Source organism: Silurus meridionalis, chromosome 2 (genome assembly GCF_014805685.1).
Source record: "Silurus meridionalis isolate SWU-2019-XX chromosome 2, ASM1480568v1, whole genome shotgun sequence".
Taxonomy (NCBI): domain Eukaryota; kingdom Metazoa; phylum Chordata; class Actinopteri; order Siluriformes; family Siluridae; genus Silurus; species Silurus meridionalis.
In genome coordinates, this window is record NC_060885.1 from 13458632 (window position 1) to 13479992 (window position 21361).

Sequence of the window (21361 nt, forward strand, 5' to 3'; positions counted from 1 at the left end):
ACTGAGCTAGGATGATGTAAACCAACTTCACAGAAAAGACAAGTCAACTCACATATACACACAAATCCCCACTCAAATGTACACAACACATTCCTAGCAGGCGTGAGCAATAGAGAGTTCTTTTGTTGGCATGTAATTAATTATTAATAGATCAGAAGATAAAAGTACTAATATCTGACAACTAAATTTTAATGGCCGATGTAAGGCAGTGTTCCACTCTCCTTTATGAAGAAAGGGGTCCTCTATTATTGCACACACAATAAGAGTTTCCTTGCAAACTTTCACAAGAACAGTGTAGTTATGGTTATGGACTCGGAACAATTCAATGAAATTAAATTCAATACATTTTTAGTTGTTTATCGCTTTTAACAATGAACATTGTCTCAAAGCAGCTTTACAAAGATAATTTGGTGCAACAAATTGTCATTTATTTAATTTAGAGGTACAGTAATCCCCCGCTTTACCCCGGTTTATTGCGGAATTGCATTTTCCACATAACTAATTTGTTTGGCTGATTTTCCCGGTCTCTCGCGGACAGCACGATAGACCAAAAAACGTATAGCGAATTGTTTTTATGGAGTTTTATGTTACAATTATTACATTTATTAATAAAAATATAATTCTTAATTATAAAATAAAGTTAAAGGTTAATACAGTACAGTACAGTATACGTAAAATAGTATTTTTGGGGTGGCGTCCGTTTATCACGGTATTTCATTTATCGTGGGCAGTTTTGCATAACCACCACGATAAACACGGGATTACTGTATTTTCTTTCAAGTAAAGAGGAACAACATATTTTTTTCTAAAATGAAATGGAGTAAAATATTCTCAAATTAAAAATATACAGAGAAAACAACAAATTAAAACTACTGTAATATGTGTGTATTTCTACCATTATTCACTATAATTATAATAAAACATAGAACATGCACTTTATTTCTATTGCTAGACAAACAGCATAAAAAACAGATATAATCACACAGATTGATCCATACCTTTAATATTGAGTGTGATGTTGGAGTTGCTGCAGATTTGGCCGGCTCCGTTGCGGGCACAGCAGCTGTATATGCCTGAATCTCCAGGGGCAGGTTTTTTCAGAGTGAGAACCTTCTCCTTAACTGCTAGAAATACTCCATTTTTATACCACTTCGTGTTTGGCCTGCCCGGTGCAAAAAAAAAAAAATTAATTAAAAAAAAAAAAAACCAGACTTTATACTCCTAGGACATTTGACAGGACAAATCAATAGTAACTCCGGACAGTCATTAAATGTTTTTCTTCTTTTTACAAATCTGAAACTCATTTTTATCAGTATTATAACATTATCGACAATATTGTACAAACAAAAGTAGAAAAAACTAAAGATGAAAAAAAATAAATTAAAGAGTGGAAAGAAAATGAAAAAAAAAAAAAAAAAAGTAAAAATGACAAATGAACAGAAAGGAAACTGTGGAACACAGTCATTCTTTCACTATCATAACATTATTAATAATATTTTAGTGGAAGAATAGTACACTAACATGCTCGCTGAACATTATTCATTGATTGTCATATTATAGACAGAATAGAGAGAGTGACAAAGAATATGAAAGCCACCGGCTCACCTGGGGTGTCCATCAATCTGGCATTGTAATATGATTTGTTCAGCATCATCTATCTCCAGCAGAGAGGCAGGTTCTTTCAGAGTCACCGGGCCGCTGTCAAGCCCTGAGGTGAGAGATGACGTATATTACAGGAACGTAAACATATCACACACTAAAATGTGTACGTGTGTAAATGGATCTGGCTGTAAGGAGTCATTAGATATCCATGTTTAACACAGGGGTGGGAAGTATACAGAAAAATTTGAAGCCTAACCAAGAAAAAAGCTCAAAGATTGCAGGAGAGCCACAAGAACATCAACAGCAATAGAACATCAGAAAAACGAGATGATGTCCAGACTAATATATACTAATATATGTTAAAGAAAGAGCAGCAATTAGAATAATACCCTTTATAGACAAAAGTTTGTGGACACCTGACCATAAGATTTATGTCTGCTTTGTGAACATCCCATTTTACATTTAGTCCCCATATGCTGTTATATTAAACACCACTTTTTTGGAAAGCTATCCCACTACATTTTGGAGTGTGCTTGTGGAGATTTGTGCTCATTAAGCCACAAGAGTGTTAGTAAAGTCAAATACTGAGGTTGAGGAGTCCAGGGGTCAATGTTTCAATTTATCCTAAAGGTGTTCAGAGAGACATGAATGTGAAAATCATGATCTGGTCAAATCTTGAGAATTGATTTTGTGTGAGCTCCATTATCTCCATTTTGATTTCTTTACACATACTCTAATTGCACTTTTTATGATTTGCATTTGTTTTTTTTGTGTTTATTGTTTTTGCATTATGACCACATGCCCTCAAACACAATATTCTTGCTTTTCCGCTCATACATTACAAATTCAGGATAAAATGCACATCTTAAACTGTTTAAGTTCCAGGCATGTAATATGCAAGCAACAATTTAGTATTTTTTGCACTTGAAAAAAAAGCATCTTTCCCTGGACAGGAATCAAACCATACAGACACAAGTAACAATAGATTTGAAACCTCTTGTCATCTTGATCTGAGTGAATGTGAACTGGTCCTGATCAGCATTTTATTAATAAAATGTACAGAACAGCATGGGAGTGAACTGGCCCATTATATAATGCAGTACATTTGCCCAAGTGCACTAATGTTTCTCCACTCAGTTTTCAGATTTTTTCTTGCATTCTTTAAGGCAACACAAAATAAAAGTAATACACAATAAGGAATAGGTTTTTCACAAAAAAGGAAAGGCAATACATACAAACAGAAAAAGATGTACACAGGAATGAAAAGTAATTCATGAAAAGAATCATTAATACACAAAAAAGGAAAGTGGAACACTAGAAAAAAGCATTACACAAAAAAAGCAAAAAAAGAGACTTTCAGAAATGCAAATCAATAGACAGAAAAATGATACATGATTTCTTTTAACAAGAATTTGACTAGATTCACAAACCTAACCACCATCATGCAGAAAAAGAAAAACAAAACTTCTAAACGTTCAGATCTTTTCTGCCGTCTGCATTTTACACATGAAATTATACTGAACCCAGGCAAGCTTTTTACCCATCAGACTATTAAACAGCATTTTTTAGATTAAGGATGAATATTATATTATATTATATTATTATATTGCTGCTGAAAGACATTCACCCCTGTATGAAACAGTTTCGTCTATGAGCAGCTCCTTAAGTGACAGATTGTTGCATCCTATGTTTCTAAAGGAATGATACCGAAGGTCTTTCCTCCCTGCTGCTATTAGACTGTACAATCAGAGCTGCTCCCAGTGAACCAGTCACCATAATCAACACTGCTACTGTGTTTTTTATAACTGTGCTTTTTTTAACTTCATGTTTTGTGCAATAACAACTGTTCAATAACACAATCTTAACCGTGCAATATTACCTATGTGCAATTTGTTTGAAAGTGTAACTACTGTATAGTTTATCTCTTTTTCTTTTGTATTTATATACTGTGATGTAAATATTTATATTTATATTTGTATATATATATATATGTCCCTACTTTATATTTGCAAATTTATTTTCTTTGCAGCTGTAAATTTCCCTACTGTGGGACGAATAAAGGTATATCTTGTCTTGTCTTGTCTTATTAGCTGGCTTTAAGAGCTCTTTGGCAATGCTGCACATATAGTATTCAAATGAATGCACTAGATTGTTTACGCAGCCGTTCAGACATTGTGTGCAAACGCCTCTCCATCCTTTGTCATCTGTTCAAAAAGCACAGAGCTGTGAGGCAGCTCTCATTACTGTGTGTGGATGTGTCTGTTTAGGCAGTTTCTTGGTTTTTCTGACCTACGTTGTGTGTGTGTGTGTTGGGGGTGCTGTTAAGTTAAGGGGTTAAGTCAAGCATGAGCACTCTATGTTCCTTGTCTGTACAGTTTCATCGTACATTGAACATGCAAGGAATATGCTATTGTAAAGAAGAAACAGGCATACACACACACACACACACACACACACACACACACACACACACACACACACACACACACAGAGGTCACTGGGCTGCCACATTACAATAAATCACAGGGATTTTGGGAAATTGTCCAAAACGGTATAGAGTGAGTGCAACTTCAAGACGAACTGTGAAAACAATGTATACTTCTGCTTTAGAGAGATGATCCTGAAAAGTATGAGTGTGGAACTGTGCCAGGGTGACTGACTATTTAACGAAAAAGTGTATATGAATATATACTATTTGGAAAAAAAGACTGACAAGTAGAATCCCAGAACTGATGTGATGAAGGCATGCAGTTGTATAGAATGTCTTTGGGTGCGGTAGAATAATATTTTCCCCTTCACTTAAACTAGGAGACCCAAACCTTTACCAGCATGACAAATGCCCTTTGCACAAAGCTGGCTCCATGAACATATAGTTTGCATAAGTTGCAGTGGAAGTAGTCTTCCTAATAAAGCATTTACTGACAGGGGAAGCATATAAAAAGAGAGAAAAAATAAAATAAGGAATGCATTTCTTATGTTGCACATTCTAACCACACTTTAGTGCCTCCTGCTTCATCTCCAGCATCTGAATACTAACTTGCTTTCTTTTCCATTATAAACTCATAACTCTAAAGGAACTCATATGCATACACTCGCCTCTCATCGGTACTAAAGTGTTACCGTGGCAGGTTCCTGCTAGCTGAAATCAGGATCAAGGAGATTAATGGATGCCCAAGATCTAGGAGCATGCACTGTAAATATGTTACCTTCACCATGGGTATGAGTTGCTATGGCAATTAATTTCAGTTAATAGCCTAAAGTTTATAAGTTAAGTTGAGTTTATAATAGCTCGAAGCTTGCAGATGATGAGGAGTAGGGAAAGACTGGGAAGGGAAGGGAAGATGAGAAGGGGGGAGAAGACAGTGGGAGAGGAGAGAGTAGGAGAGAGACAGTGGAAGAGGAGAGAGTAGGAGAGAAGACAGTGGGAGAGGAGAGGGTAGGAGAGGAGACAGTGGGCAAGGAGAGAGTAGGAGAGAAGACAGTGGGAGAGGAGAGGAGACAGTAGGAGAGGAAAGGGGACAATGGGAGAGGAGAGTAGGAGAGGAAACAGTGGGAGAGGAAACAGTGGGAGAGAGAGTAGGAGAGGAAAAGAGAGGAGAGAAGGGGGAAAAGACAGTGGGAGAGGAGAGAGTAGGAGAGGAGACAGTGGGAGAGGAGAGAATAGGAAAGGAGATAAGACAGTGGGACAGGAAAGGAGACAGTGGGAGAGGAGAGAGTAGGAAGGAGACAGTGGGAGAGGAGAGAGTAGGAGAGGAGACAGTGGGAGAGGAGAGAGTAGAGAGAAGACAGTGGGAGAGGAGGAGACAGTGGGAGAGGAAAGGAGACAATGGGAGAGGAGAGTAGGAGAGGAAACAGTGGGAGAGGAAACAGTGGTAGAAGAGAGTAGGAGAGGAAAAGAGAGGAGAGAAGGGGGAAAAGACAGTGGGAGAGGAGAGAGTAGGAGAGGAGACAGTGGGAGAGGAGAGAATAGGAAAGGAGATAAGACAGTGGGACAGGAAAGGAGACAGTGGGAGAGGAGAGAGTAGGAAGGAGACAGTGGGAGAGGAGAGAGTAGGAGGAGACAGTGGGAGAGGAGAGAGTAGGAGAGAAGACAGTGGGAGAGGAGAGGAGACAGTGGGAGAGGAAAGGAGACAATGGGAGAGGAGAATAGGAGAGGAGACAGTGGGACAGGAGAGAGTAGAGAGAAGACAGTGGGAGAGGAGAGGAGACAGTAGGAGAGGAAAGGAGACAATGGGAGAAGAGAGTAGGAGAGGAAAAGAGAGGAGAGATGGGAGAGAAGACAGTGGGAGAGAGAGTAGGAGAGGAGACAGTGGGAGAGAAGAGTAGATGAGGAGAGGAGATAAGAGGAGAGGAGAGGATAAAAGAGGAGAGGTTGTTTAAATGCTGTATAAAATTGGTATGACATTGTGGATAATTGAATTAGAAGAGTGTGGACAGTACTGTATCTGAAAAAAAGAGGTGCACAGTCCTAAATGTGGCCTGCTTTTGTTCACAAAAACCCCGGCATGTCAGAGTTAACTGAGTGTGACAGAAGCGGAGGAGGACTAAGGGAAAACGAAAGGGAGGGAATGATGGGGAGACAAAAAGTGAGAAGTAAAGGGTGATGGAGCATGAGGAATGCATTATAACTGATTTTAGTTTCCAGAGATGAAGATGGTTAAGGGAAAAAAGGAGCCAAGGTTTTTGGCTTTTTATTGCATCTGATGTATAAAACGTGATTATTTGATTATGCAAGTAAGATTCTAACACTATTCCACAAATATGCAACTGTACTAATTATATCTTAAATTTGCTCTTTCTTGTGTTTAGGTGTGTGTAGAGATGACAAGCTAGATGGAAAGTAAATAAAGAAAAAGGAATAAACTAAAGGAGATGGAGTTACAGAGTAATGGAAAGTGAAGAGGAGTCTTAAGGGATCATCATCCATTACTTGACAGCACATCACTCCTACTGAGCAAACTCGAAATGGCAGCACATCAAGAAGTGTGAAAGTAAACATTGGTGCAAAGAGAAAATGTCCTCATACTAAAGCTAGAAAACAAAGCAGGCTATTTTTTTTAAATGAATGTGTTACTGCTGCACATTACAGTTTGTAATATTTCTACAGCAGGACTTGGCTTTATGACAAAAGTATATTTATTGTTTGTCTCACACTGTTGGGCATTTGCACTTCATGTAGTCTTGTGTTGCCTCATGGACCTGGAGAAATGACATTTTGCTCCAGTGTATACACATTATATAACAGAAAATCCTACTTGACTTAACCTGTCTTGATTAGATAACTTATTATTAAGATATTATAATATATTAACATTGTGATAAATTTTCTGAGCACTAGTGTGAATATAATTAGGTGTCAATGCTTCTATTTATATATACAAATACTCGTAGTACCAATTTAAGAATTTGAAAAGAATTTTCAGATTTTTTCAGCCTTTACATGAGAAACAATAATGCACATTTCTAATAAATGGCCACTATTCACTCCATAATCCTCTTTTTTCTCTCCTAATTGTTTTGTAAATTATAAGATGCCATTTGTTTTACATAATTTACATTTTAATTTTTGGCATTTAGCGGCGCCGACATACGAAAGTGCATAATTAATTAAATAACATAATTCCATTTTATTAGTAGCATCTCTGTTAATAACTGTCCTATCCACTGGTTCTAAAATCTTTCATAGTGTAAGCATTGGCAATGTGAGTCCTGCCTCAATGAGCATTTATTTGCATTTGTTGTAGTTTGTATTTTTGGCAACAGGAAATAATATCTAGGTGTACTACAATTAGAGAGATGAGTTTAAAAACTTAATCAGCTTTATCTGTCAAATAGCAACCATTTTGAATGTCACTTAAACAGTAGTTTATTGGAATTCATAATGTCAGACAGAAAGTGGTTATAACTAGACAAAGTGCTATGTTTTGTATTATCAAAAGTGCGCTGTATGAATTACATTTTAACAAAGCTGATTTGTGTTCTGTGAGAGTATAATTCAGCAACCAAAGTTCTTATGGCATATTTGCACACTATGCTTAATAAATGCAAAGCCACACTGTGTTCATGAAAAAGGTCCAGTGTGTTTATGTAGAATATTTAAAAGAGTCTGAACAATAAAACCAATTAATGTCAAACAGAAATTAAATAAATGACTAAAAATTATTCAAAGGCTTGAGAGAGCAAATATATGTTTTCTGGTGATCTTTTAACCTCAGTCTCTTGAATATGTAATAAATAATTAAGAAATCTGTAAAGATGTCAGGGTCAGGAGCTGGAGGTACTTGGTTGCAAGAAGTTCTATACAGCCAGGTCTCTGTTCTTTGGTATGGTGGTTGGTGGGTGTATGTATAGAAAGTCAGAGAGAAAGAGACAAAGAAGGAAAGTGTGGCAAAAGAAAATATGTGGCAGAAACACAATTCATAAAAACGGGAAAAGTGTCTGTTACTTGAAATGTAGAACTGCTGTTGGTACCAGAGATGCTGGTTTGAGTATTTCACAAACTGCTGATCGCCCAAGATTTTCAAACAAGACACTCTCTAAAGTCGCCATAAAAGTTGTGGAAAAAAAGTTTGAGTACGCAGCAGTTTTTTGACAAAGAACACTCATAGGAGTTGTCAGATGAGAATGACTAGACTGGTTTAAGAAATTTCTAGTAACACAATTTTTATAACCACAGTAAGCAGAAAAGCATCTTAGCACACACAACACATTGGCAGATGTGATCCAACAGCATAATGAAAACTGGACATCTGAAGAATTGAAAAAAGTAAGCAACATAGTCACACGTGTGTGTGTGTGTGTGTGTGTGTGTGTGTGTGTGTGTGTGTGTGTGTGTGTACACTATGTTGCTTACTCTTTTTTCAATTCTTCAGATGTCCAGTTTTTCCAACTTTCCCAAGGTGGGTCTAGTTACATGTACAATAACAAATATGTATTTATTACACACTCAAGGGGATTTCTACAAATACAAAAAGTTCATATAGTCCAATACACAGCTGCATTTATCTCACATTACCTGTGAAAAACCCCTGATGAAGAAATGCACACAAATACAAAGCATCAGTTCTACTATATTACACATTTTCTCCATTTCTTTGTACACAGTTGCACAGATGATCACAGGCAAGTGTTGTTTCCAAATCATGTCCAATCAACTGAATGTACCACAGGTGGACTGCATTCAAGCTGTAGAAACATCTCAGGGATGATCAGTGGATCAGGATGCACCTGAGCTCAGTTTTAAGGGGTCATGGCAAAGGCTGTGAATACTTATGTAGATGTGATTTTCTTTTTTATTTATAATAAGTCTTAAAAGATTTCAAATGCACTTCTTTTTGGTTGTCATTATGGGGTATTGTTAGTAGAAATTTGTGTTTAATTTTAGGAATAAGGCTGTAACATCAAATGTGGAAAAAGTGAAGTGCCGTGAATACATATATAGACCAGGTATAACATTATGACAGATGAAGTGAATAACACTGATTATCTCTTCATCATGGTACCTGTTAGTGGATGAAATATATTAGCCAGCAAGTGAACAATTTGTCCTCAAAGTTGATGTGTTAGAAGCAGAAAAAACGCACAAGCATAAGAATTTCAGCAAGTTTGACAAGGACCAAATTGTAGTGGCTAGATGACTGGGTCAAAGCATCTCCAATCTGGTCTTCGGGTCTGCAGTGGTCAGTATCTATCAAAAGTCGTCCAAGGAAGAACAGTGGTGACCTGGCGGCAGGATAATGGGCGGCCGAGACTCATTGATGTACGTGGGGAGCGAAGGCTGACCCGTGTGGTCTGATCCAACAGATGAGCTCCTGTAGCTCAAATTGCTGAAGGAGTAAATGCTGTTAATGCTCAAAGGCTCAGGACTGTTTTGGCAGCAAAAGGGGGATCAACACAATATTAAGTAGATAGTCATAATGTTATTCCTGATAGGAGTATAAGACTCCACTTGCACTTACAGAGTCTGCTGTCAAAAGTTTGGGAACGCCTTTAATGGATTTTGAGACAAATGCATGTTCCTTTTGTTTATATGCAACAAACTAGGTAAAAGGCAAAAGCACACAAGAATTGAACAGTGTCTGAAAGTAAGTTCTGTAAACAGATGAGTCTAATTTTGACTCTAACAGAAGAACTTATGAAAGTCAGAAAAACCAGAAGAAAAGTGTTAGCAGACGGCTTAGTCTTAGTGCAAGGACCATTAGAAACTTATTCTATAATTAACTTCTCTACCATTCAATACTTCAACATCATGCAATTAATGCAGCTAATGCATCTAACTGGAACCAACTTCACCCTACAAAAAGACAATGATCTAAAGCATACGCCACACTCTGTAAGCGATATTTAGATATTTAGATAACAGGCCGCTGGGGTGTTATCTATCATGGAATGGCCTGCCCAGTCACTGGACTGCTCTGGGATGAACTGGAAAGCAGGATCAGAAACAATTATCCAACTAGATTAAGAATATATTTGTAATATTCTGCAAAAGGCATGGCAAAGTATTTCAGCTGAATGTTTAGAAAAACTAACTGTCCAGATGCCAAGAGTATGTAAACCTGATTTTTAATCTAGAATAAATTTCTGCATTTGTACATTTATATATTTGTTTGGTCATTTTAAATCTTTAGATTACCTAGTTTGTTGCAAATAAACAAAAGGAACACACATGTTTCTCTCAAAAACGATGAAGACTAGGTGTTTCCAAACTTTTGACAAGCCCTGCATGTGTAGCTATCTCTTTTAAAATGACTCTTTTTTACTCTATTTTGGTTTAAGGATACACAAGGACATGTAAAACTGGCATCACGTTTGCATTTAGTATATGTTGCTAAAGAGTTCTATGCCCTCAGTGCATTATGGGTGTTTATTATGGGTGTATTTAGGCATTTTTAGCTAAATATCAGGAAACCTTCAAATGTTTTGTGTATGTGCATGTTTGTGTGTCTTTTCTATTCCCTCTCAAGCTTTGTATAAATGATGGGACAAGAATCTGTTTTTATACACACTCTACAAGCGTGTCTACTTGAAAACAGACTCTGTTTGCATGTTCGTGTGAAAGAGTGTAAGTTTGTGTGTGTGTGTGTGTGTGTGTGTGTGTGTGTGTGTGTGTGTGTGTGTGTGTGTGTGTGTGTGTGTGTGTGTGTATGTGTGCTGACAGAATGCTGTCTCTTGTGTGGAGTGGGTGCATGAGCCCTTTCAGCTTAAATGCTATCTCCCTCTTCCACACATATTCACACACACTTATGCTCACACACTCACACTCACACACACCTGTTGCTTTGACCAAAGAACCATATCATTTCTCTGGACTCTGAAAAGAAAATAACTAATATTTTCATAAGAACTGCTGCGTTATAAGATCTTCTGTGCACATGGGTCATCACATCTGCTTTTAAGCATTCACTCAGGCTCAGCTTCTATTTGTCTGTGGTGGAGTATGTTTTTATTACGAATATAAATCACAATTAATTGCCAGAGACAGAGTCTGACTGTTCCTTCAGGTCAGATGTATCGCTTCAAAAACAGTGCCGGGAAAGCATGTACCCTCCATTAATGAGCCTCGGCCTGGTGCCTGATGCCAAACCCCGCTCATGGAGGGAGCCAGAGAGGATGGCTTTAGCGGCAGCCTCAAACAGATGGAGCACAGACACACACACTGTTCTGTTCTTTAAACTTTTCTGTCTCCGTAGCGCTATGCTCAAGTCAGTGCTACTATAAGTGCTTTCCAGTGTCCTCCATTTATTGGAGATGGACAATTTGCCTGTGTCAAAAAAAAACATGCTTATAGCTGTGTATGTGTTAATATGAAAAACAATACATAGTTTGTCATGTGTTTCTCTGCATTTCCTGTTGTCCCCAGAAATGCAAAACAATCTGTTGTTTATTCCAGTTTTTAACACACATGACAAAAGTTGTGAGAAAGTAAAAATAGACCTCCTGCTTTTTGTTTTAAAGCATAGCCTTTTATTCCATGGCCTCTCATCCAGGAATTTGAGTGATGTCCACCATTTTAAATAGAAATAACTGTGAACAGACTATGGTATTTTTACATTTTCTAAACTTTTTTTTCTCATGTTTCTACAGTTTATATTATTTTAGTAAGTTGTAAACTAAAACAGATGAAAAATTTCATCTGCATTGCCAATGGAGAAATTTTCCCCATGGGGTACAGTGGCCAAATCTGACTTTCATCCAATGGCTGTGAAGTAAGTATGTAAGCATGTCATCAAAGGGCTGTGTCAGCATTTATTCAAACTCAGCACACATCATAGAAATCCTTTGCTAGCAAAATAGTTGTATTAGCCTAGACAGATCTTGAAGAAAAACTGAAGAAAAAGACCATGCTGAAAGCTGCACAGTCAAACAAGTCAACAAGGACAACTTGTGCTTAAATCTCGGTACTTACATTTGTTTTACTAGTCATCCTGTTCAAAATCATTTTAAATAACGCTCCACATTATGTAGGCTAGTGTCAAGTGGGCAGGACCAAACAGATTAGTTTAACAGACCAATACCTCAAGTATTCACCCCATTCAACTTTTCTACATTTATAAGATAAAGGTTAATTTATTCTAAATTATTTAAACTCTGTATTTTCTGAGTGCATGTTGCTTCACCAATTACATAATAACACCTTAAGAAACCTAACAAGAAAAGCTTTGGGCTCTATTTAATAATCAAAACACAAATGAGTGCCCTATTGTGGACTAACCTAAGTAGTGCAGTAGAAAATGTAGCTCATATAGCAACACTGTTTCACTTATCAAAGCCCTTTAAGTTCTGTACTACATTTCCTTCACACCTTACCTCAGCTCGACTTGGCTCACTATCCCTCAAGGTACAAAGGAGACAAACTTTTTTGGCTGTCTAAACAAATGACTTCTTTTCTTTGGCAGGATAATTAAAATCATTTTAAATAACGCTCCACATTATGTAGGCTAGTGTCAAGTGGGCTGGACCAAACAGATTAGTTTAACAGACCAATACCTCAATTATTCACCTTATTCAAATTTTTTACATTTTTAGCAGACATGCCACAAAATTACATTCCTTGAAAGCAAATAAAAAAGATAAGGTAACAATGAGACTTTTTTACCTTGCTAATAAAGGAATTACTTTATTATTAGCAAATTTTGGTTGAGTTTATTATATTGCTCTGTTCTGACCCAAAGTAAAATAACAGACAGGGTCGCAACTGCATATTTGCCGAGGGGTATGCCGGATCATGGTTGGTGCCCCCTACCCTCCCAAAAAAAGTGGGGTAAATACAAGAATAAATACACTACATTGCTGCCCCTGGTGCGGTGAGCCTATGCATTGCATATACTGACAACCCATTTTTATAACAAGCCAGCTCTAATTGAAAAAATTGAAATTGAAATACAAGATTTATTTTTGAATAACTATAATAAATTGATTAAGTGAGCTTCATTAGAACTTTTCAATCATAACAATAAACTACTTCACAAGATCCCCTAAATCTACCCGTAAATATAAATGACGAATTAAGCATGTTTAAACATCATTGACCTATACATGAACCAGTACAGAAACACAAACTCGGAAACTTAACCGTTGTCCTTGGCTCTTGTTGAGCTGCCTGACTGTTTCTGGACTTAGATCTAAAGAGCTCTACTAGAAGTCATTACTAAACATTACCCCTCTCTCAGGCTCTCTTGCTTGAAGCCCAAGAGCAATAAAACAACGTCAAAATAACTCAATAGCTCCAGCGTTTCTCAGCCAACACATTAAAGTGTCAAATCAATCCAACAGGAGAGGGAAACAAAGAGGGGCATCTGTCCATGAAAAAACAAGGCTGTTATTTAGCACATGAGTGGAACAAGGAGCTTTGGTTTTAGTCACTTGTGAGCCATAAGTGAGATCTGATGTTTCTGATTCAAATCTAAATGAGACCTTGAAGCAGAAAAGTGCTTTGAAAAATGTACAACAGAATAAACAGCATGTGAAATCAAATGTAAAGGCAAAAACATTGATCACTGTTTACTTGAATAATTATATGGCTGCAAGCAAGATTCCTGTTCATGGAAATACAAACACAAAGGCTTTTTTTCTGAGGACAGAGACAGACAATCTTTTGCACAAAGCAAAGAAATGAGGAATGGAGATGGGTGGTACATTAAATCATTTTTTCAAATGCTGGGAAAGGACATATGTAATATTAAATAAGGGAGCACAGAGGTGTTCAAAAGTAAGCCCCTGGTATAAAAGAGATTATCTTGACTTATTTCTTAGGTTTCTCAGACCAAGGAGAAGATTCCACACTACACACAAATCTTCTACACACCAGTCTTTTGTTCTAATAATGTTTCCAACATGTTCCCTCTGATTTTCCTTGATAGCTCAAAATTGTTTATCATCTAAATCACATAAGAAAATATTTGGGGCACATAAGGAAAAGGATGTTAGCAGCAAATACATGAAACACTTAGACGCCATACAGGCTTGCTAACTAGCTAACTACATAATAAGCTTGCCAACTGTCAGCTTTCACATGTAGCAAAGTAAATGACTAATCAGAGCATAGAACATTTTTTTCTTGAAATATTTTTACATTTTATGAATGTGTACCTAATGTAGCATAGCCTGCCTTATTTTTAGACAGGGAGATGCATTAGTCTGTACTTCTTCTTTGGAATTTCTGCCCCCATAGTCTATAGTAAAGTGACCAATAGTAAAATGACACAATTTAATCTTTGTCCTTGTAATGTGTCATCTAAATAGAAAGGTTCTCTAAATGCGGCCTGTGCAGCATAGCCACAAAGTCCACCATGTTTTGATTTTGTTCCCCAAACTGTTACCACAAATTTGGAGGCACACAATTTGTATAGGATGCTTTTAAATGCAGTAGCATAACAATTTCTCTCCACTTGAACTAGGAGACCCAAACCTGTTCTAGCATGATAATACCCCTGTGCACAAGGCATAAACCTCAGTATATAACAGACAAAGAATACAGCAATAACTGTTCAATTATGTGTAATTACAATTTTTTATGATAAATGTGCTAATAAATGTGTAGATTTAAAGGGGCTTTATTTTTAAAAATCAGTATTGAAGGTGTCAAGAGAAATATGATTATTATTGTTTTTGCTGCTGCTTTTTTTTTTTTTACATTAAATGAGTTCCCTTTGTGCAAAAGATTTAGAATATCACCCAAGCTAATAAAGACAGCAAACAAAATTTCCCTAATCACAAATGAAAAGGCAATTTAGAAAGGGCATTTTGGAAACACCTTCATCAGCTTATAGTCACTTACACTTGATGTTGAAGGAGGCATTGGTGGATGTGGCCACCTCTCCAGAGGTCAAGCTTGTGGCCACACATTGGAAGTTGCCTGTGTCAAGGTGGCGATCCACCGCAGAAAATTTGAGGTTTCCGTTCTCCATAAAGCGTCGCTCCGAGTCGTGCACTGGATCACCGTCCTGCAGCCACGAGTATTTCACGCCAATCGTTTCACTGACCTCACAGCGCAACATGGCACTGCGACCGTGCAGCGCATCCTGGGACTGGGGCTCTTTGGAGAAGTGCAGAGGTAAAGACTGCACACACAGCACTGTGAAATACAGCAGAGAGAGAAATAGAGAAAGCAAGAGAGTGAATTACAGATATTTATAGCCTTGTTTAAACACATAGCCAAGTACATACATGTGCTCATAAAGGCTGCAGCTAATTACAGGTTGCATAATTTCAAACCCAATTGGTTAACAGAACAATCTACTGTATTATGGTAAATATGTGGGGAAGTAATAGGTTAGAGGCATAAAAAAGCTAAAGATTTTGGAAATTAAATAAATATAAGGTGCATATCAAGTTTTCGGATCTTCTTATTTTCTTTCACTATAACGTTAAATTACATTTAGTATACTTCTAACTCCTTGTACTGCTGTAAAAGTAAATTTCCCTCTGGAATAAATAATCTTTACAGTTTATCTGTCTGTCTGTCTGCAGCTAAGTCAAAATCTTACTCATATGGGTATTTTTGCAATTTTTTAAATAAGGGTGGTGTTGATCAATACATAACACCTTCATAAGCTCTTCATGACAACTGGCATAATCCTGTATAAACATTTTCATAAAGACTTATTCATACAGGCATCAGCTGCCCTAAAGTCTGTTTTCATAAGCTGTTAATGTGAAGGTGACAATCAACTGACAGATTTGTGATTATATAAGATTGTACATCATAGGTTAGACTGTTGAAACTGTTGATGCCGCATACTGGATTTTTGAAATTACTATTCAAATAAACCTTGTACATAGAAATTTAAATTATTATTATTATTTTTTAAACAGTGTTTTTAAAAGTATATTAAAAACAGTGTCCAAATTAAAAGAAAGCTCACACTTAAAGGGGTAAAGTTTTAGAAATAAATTTGGTTAAGGGAGTATGTAGCCCTATGAACACTATTTAAACTGCAATACAATTTTATTAAGAGACTTCTAAAATGCTCCCACAAGATGAAAACTGTCCAATATTGCTGAAATCATGGGGACATCTGAGCCCCACAAAATGATAATATATATACCCAGCACACACACACACACACACACACACACACACAAACACACACTTTTTGTATCATCTCTCAGACATACATGGCAGCCTACTACATGTGTAAGAGGGAGCCAAAAAGACAGATTGGCCTAAAGGTCATTGATTAAATCCAACTGGCAGGCTGTTGGCCATTTTAAGGAAAAGCAGCAAGACAGTTCTGACATGTGTCCAATCCGATGAACAGCAGCAAATGACCTGGAAGTAAGGCATGTACAGTGTGTGTTTGTGTGTGTTTGTGTGTGTGTGTGTGTGTGTGTGTGTGTGTGTGTGTGTGTGTGTGTGTGTGTGTGTGTGTATTTGGGTGTGTTTGTCTGTCTTTGTTATTTTATTTGAACCAGACTATGCAGAACCACCATCTCAATCAAAATTTCACCAGAGGGCCACTGTGAAAGATAGGGATGAAAAGTCACCAAGAAGAGTGTGAAAGAAAACAGGTTGGTTTTATTACTTTAAAATGATATATGGTAATTTGCCAAGCATAAAACATAGTTTTAAATACTTTTACTTATACAAACATGGACATGCAGCAACATGTACCTTACAACCCAGAGTCAGTGATGATACATTTACGGTATTTGGCAGAGGCCCCTATTCAGTGCGACCTACAACTGAACAAGTGAGGGTTAAGGGCCTTGTTCAAGAGCCCAGCAGTGGCAGCTTGGTGGTGCTGAGATTTGAACTTGTGACCTTCTGAGCCAAAGTCCAATAACCACTGTTTTATAGACTGTTTCTCTTTTAGAGATTGTTAATGTGTTAATGACTGTTCCAATTGTTCAAATAAAAGGGCAATCTAAAGGGCAACACTGAAGACAACAATGATGAATTCTTATTAGATTTTTTATATATCAGTTTACTACCTTTCATACTCATACATGCACATATTACTTATGTGCCACACTGTGCAAACCTTATTTTCAGAAAACAGTGAACTGAATTATCTTTTTGCTTCACTGTACATATTCCCAAACCATATTTTGCTTATAAAAAAAGCAGGTTCCTAAAACTCATGAAAGGCAAATCAGTGCATTAATACAGAAAAACCACCTCAGTCTATAAGAATTTGTTCTAACCACAAGCCCATTTCCTTGGATTATAATACCGTACTTTAAATGGTTTACGTTACATGATAGATATAAACATACCAGTGGATACAAGGATTTTTGTTGATTGTATTTTGTGTAATGCCTTTAGAGTGTAAAAGTGTACTGGAATGTACAGTATAAATATTGAAAATGTATAGATAATTGAGGATATATGCAAATTTTAAGAAAGTCTCAGTGGAATAAGTGCCCAGAATGGACTGGAAATGTCACATGAATGCAATTACCAGTCTACAATAAGGAATGTGTGTGTGTGTGTGTGTGTGTGTGTGTGTGTGTGTGTGTGTGTGTGTGTGTGAGAGAGAGAGAGAGATAAAGAAAGAGAGAGAGAGAGAGAGAGAGAGAGAGAGAGAGAGAGAGAATGATGTAAAAGCAAGGAGATCCCCCTTGAGGGTCAGTAAGATGCAGTTGCTAATAACCCTGGTGATGTATAAACGCAGGAGCCTCTATCTGTTATAAGAGGTCAAAGTATCAAACCCCGATGGAGCTAACAGAAGCAACAATGTGTTCATATCCATCCTCTTCCAAATAACCAATAAAATCATTCTGCACATTAGCTTAATGTTTCCTTGCCACCATTGCCACTGGTTTTCTCATTAGGGATACACTTACAGGGACTAATTAATTAATTTGAAAATTTCAAATGTTTAGTGCAATCAATTTCTGTAAAACTACTTTGGCACAATTTCAATCATTAAAATCGTTAAAAAAAATGTTTTATTGAATTCTTTGGATTTATAAATACTGTTTACTTGCATTTCCATCCAAGTGTTTATCTACAATCAGACAACATATCTTTCGCTAATAAGTACAGTTTGTACATATACAAAGTCAAATAAAATCTAATGAAAGGGATCAACACACTGAAAGTGTATTAAATAACAAAAAAATCAATTGTCCCAATACTTATTTCCTCTTACTGTTCTGAAGGAAAACAGATGCATGTCAACCCACCACAAAAACATGTACAACCTCTATTACAAGGTCCAGGGTTAAGATGAAAAACAAATGTTATAGAGAATGCAACATAAATACTGAAGCAGAAATCATTCCATTAAAGCCTCAGCCAAGGAGCTCCCGACTCAAACGATTTGCGTCTCTGGACACAAGGCCTCTACCCCTTTTCCGACAGCAGGATTTTGTCTTTTAAAAAAAAACTTAATTGAACTTGAAGGAAGTGAGTCTGTAGATTACATCAGTGCATGAGAGTGTACTCCTGCTAAGGCAATGCAGCTGTCTTCAAAGGACACAAGAAACTCAGTTACAACTGTCAGGTATTAATCATTAAAAAGTAGACTAGGGATATCACTTCAAAAGCTGTGAGACAAGGGAGAAAAGACTGCTGACCTAGATAAGGAATGAAGACAACAAGGTGCCTGGTGCTCCTTAAGGAAGTTAAAATTAGTTCTTGCAACTTACTCACAAAATAGCTCTTTTTTTAAAATGAAAGAAATTAGCCCTCCACTAACTGTGCTGCCATTGTAGTACAACAGCAACAACTACCTTTTACTAACACTGAACAAGTTCATTATGTCTGAGCAGCCTAACAGTATTTAAATAACAGTGGCAAATATACAGTGCAGTTTTTATCATTAGTGGAACCAACAATTTTCTAATTGTGAACATGATCAGTCCAAACCCTAATATTCAGCACACACCTAACACGCAGGCATGTAAAAATGATCACGGATGAAATCGATAGGCTGTTCTGTAAAAGTGATGTTTGCATAAGTAACTTTGTGCCTGGTGGGTATTATATACACAAACACTGTAAAAATGATAACTGTATCACTGGGACCCGTTAATTAGCAGATCAAGAACTAACTGCAAAAAAACTCTACATCTACATCTATCCTGCATGCAGCATCCATAAGGGAGCTTGCGTCATCAAAGAAGAAATGTTTTATGGACTGTCTCTCTTTCGGAGTTTGTTAATGTGTTAATGACTGTTCCCATGGTTCAAAGACTGTTTCTGTAACAGAGACTGTAAATGTATTCGAGCCTGTTCCTGTTACAGAGACTGTTCCTGTTATAGAGACTGTTCATTTTAGAGACTGTTTCCTCGAATCTGCCCCTTCGTCCCAGCCTTCCTCTGGATTGTCTGTGCAGCTAGGGATGGTTCCACATTAACGGCGTGGGGATCCATGAAATTACACAGCAACACATGAACTTTAAGGATGGCTCTGGACTGTATTTAATGTAAACAGTCTGCTACAATGACTAAGGACTACTGGTTGATCACCATCACTGCAACCTTAACAACATTTAACTGTAATAAATGGACATTCAGTGCCACCCAGATGTGGATGGGTTCCCGCGAGTCTGGTTACTCTCAAGGTTTCTTCCTTATGCCATCGCAGGGTGTTTTTCCTTGCCTCAGTTACCACCGGCTTGTTCATTAGAGACAAACTTACAATTATAAAGAACAATCTTATTCATTCTTTTTTATCCCATTATTAAAAGCGCTATACAAATAATACAAATAAATGATTTTATTTGAATTACAAAAAGACTGTTCCTATTGCAGAAACTGGTCCTGATGCAGAGACTGGTCCTATTTTAGAGACTTTTTCCATTACAAAGAGACTGTTCCTGTTGCAGAGACTGTTCCTATTGCATAAACTGTTCCTGTTTTAGAAACTGTAACTGTTTTATAACTTCAAATTCATGATGTGGATTGAGATTACTCTATTGGATTACTCTCTTACTCTAAAGCCACTTCAAGGCCAGTGCTCCTAGTATAACCAGTCTCGCAAGTCAGCATTTACAAAATACGATTTACACGCAATTGTTTTATGGGTTTTCTTTACAGTGCCAGTGCTCTGTAAAGACTGGGATTGGCCTTGAATTCCTGACTAACAAGATTCTAACATTCCGCTCCCTGTTCACTCACTAGGGGAAAGTAAAAGAGCAAACAGCTGCGTGTATGCCTAAGCACTGAGGAAACACTTACAGTAGCTGAGGAATTGGGTGCCTGGATTTAGGTCACAACCTATTATATTGTGATATATATGCCAATAAGTTCAAAAAACAATGCAATTCTTTCAATAAAAGTCCATACTCTAATTTACAGCAAGTTTATTATACATAAATCATACCACCCAAAATCACATGACATGCAAACTCATAAAGCATGTTACATCTGCATCTTGCTTGGCACTCCTACCCACACACACACACACACAAACCAATCAAGTGACAGGCAATTACAGCAGCCTCAGCACCTTTTCTCAATGTGTGTCTGGAGATGCTGAGACTACGCTGTACCTATACCTCTTACAAGCTATAAATAGCTCTGTATCTTCCTATAGTTTTGCCAGCCTGCCCTTCACTGAGAGATCATCCCGCCAATTATTAGGCGCAGCTCCTCCTCTTCCTGTCTAAACCACTGAGATAGACACTCAGCTGCCTGAATGAGTTCTGAATGATGGCTTAATCGAGGCTTGAAGAGAGTTTTAAAACCCATCTACTTACATCAGATATATGACATGTAGCAAAACAAATAAAAACATATAAAAGGATGGTACAATTTTGTTACATATGATTTGATTCTAGGAGTAAACAGTAACATGTGCTGCAGAATAAAACTAACACAATAAAACTTGGCAATGGAAATGTACTCAGTACTGTTCCTGGTGCAACATAAATAGGACTCTCTAATATCCGGAGATCACAAGTTCAAACCTTGAAGAGCAGAATGGCCATGTGCTCTGAGTGGATAACACATGACTATAAATATTATTATTTTCTCCTATTTACATTTAGTTTAGAAATTTAATGAACTAGGCGCATGGCTTATTTAATTAACACGCAGTTATAAGGCATCCTTATACTTATCTCTGCTACATTACACACCCGTCTCTCTAACACTAACTACAAAATAAAACAACACAATTCCTGCCTCATAAATGTACAGTTAATTTAGTGTAAAAGATCAAACTTGTAGGTGATGGTACAAATATGTGTGTTTCAAACAAATAATCATCTTTTATCTAATTATGTTTCCTAATGTAATTACAAGTAGGCCTCAAATACTAGCAATTTTTGCTCATTTGCATGTAAGTGATTAGTTTTGAACCAC

General features: G+C 37.1%; 1 protein-coding gene across 1 annotated transcript in view; it reads right to left on the reverse strand.

The window, feature by feature from the left end:
- Positions 1–21361, reverse strand: part of ptk7b (protein tyrosine kinase 7b) — a 100221-nt gene that overhangs the window by 20461 nt on the left and 58399 nt on the right. Inside the window, exons 2-4 of the mRNA XM_046877261.1 lie at positions 14882–15178; positions 1606–1708; positions 999–1162 (exon numbers count right to left, since the gene is read on the reverse strand). Of these exons, the coding sequence (XP_046733217.1) occupies positions 999–1162; positions 1606–1708; positions 14882–15178 (564 nt within the window). The remainder of the gene's footprint in view (positions 1–998; positions 1163–1605; positions 1709–14881; positions 15179–21361) is intronic.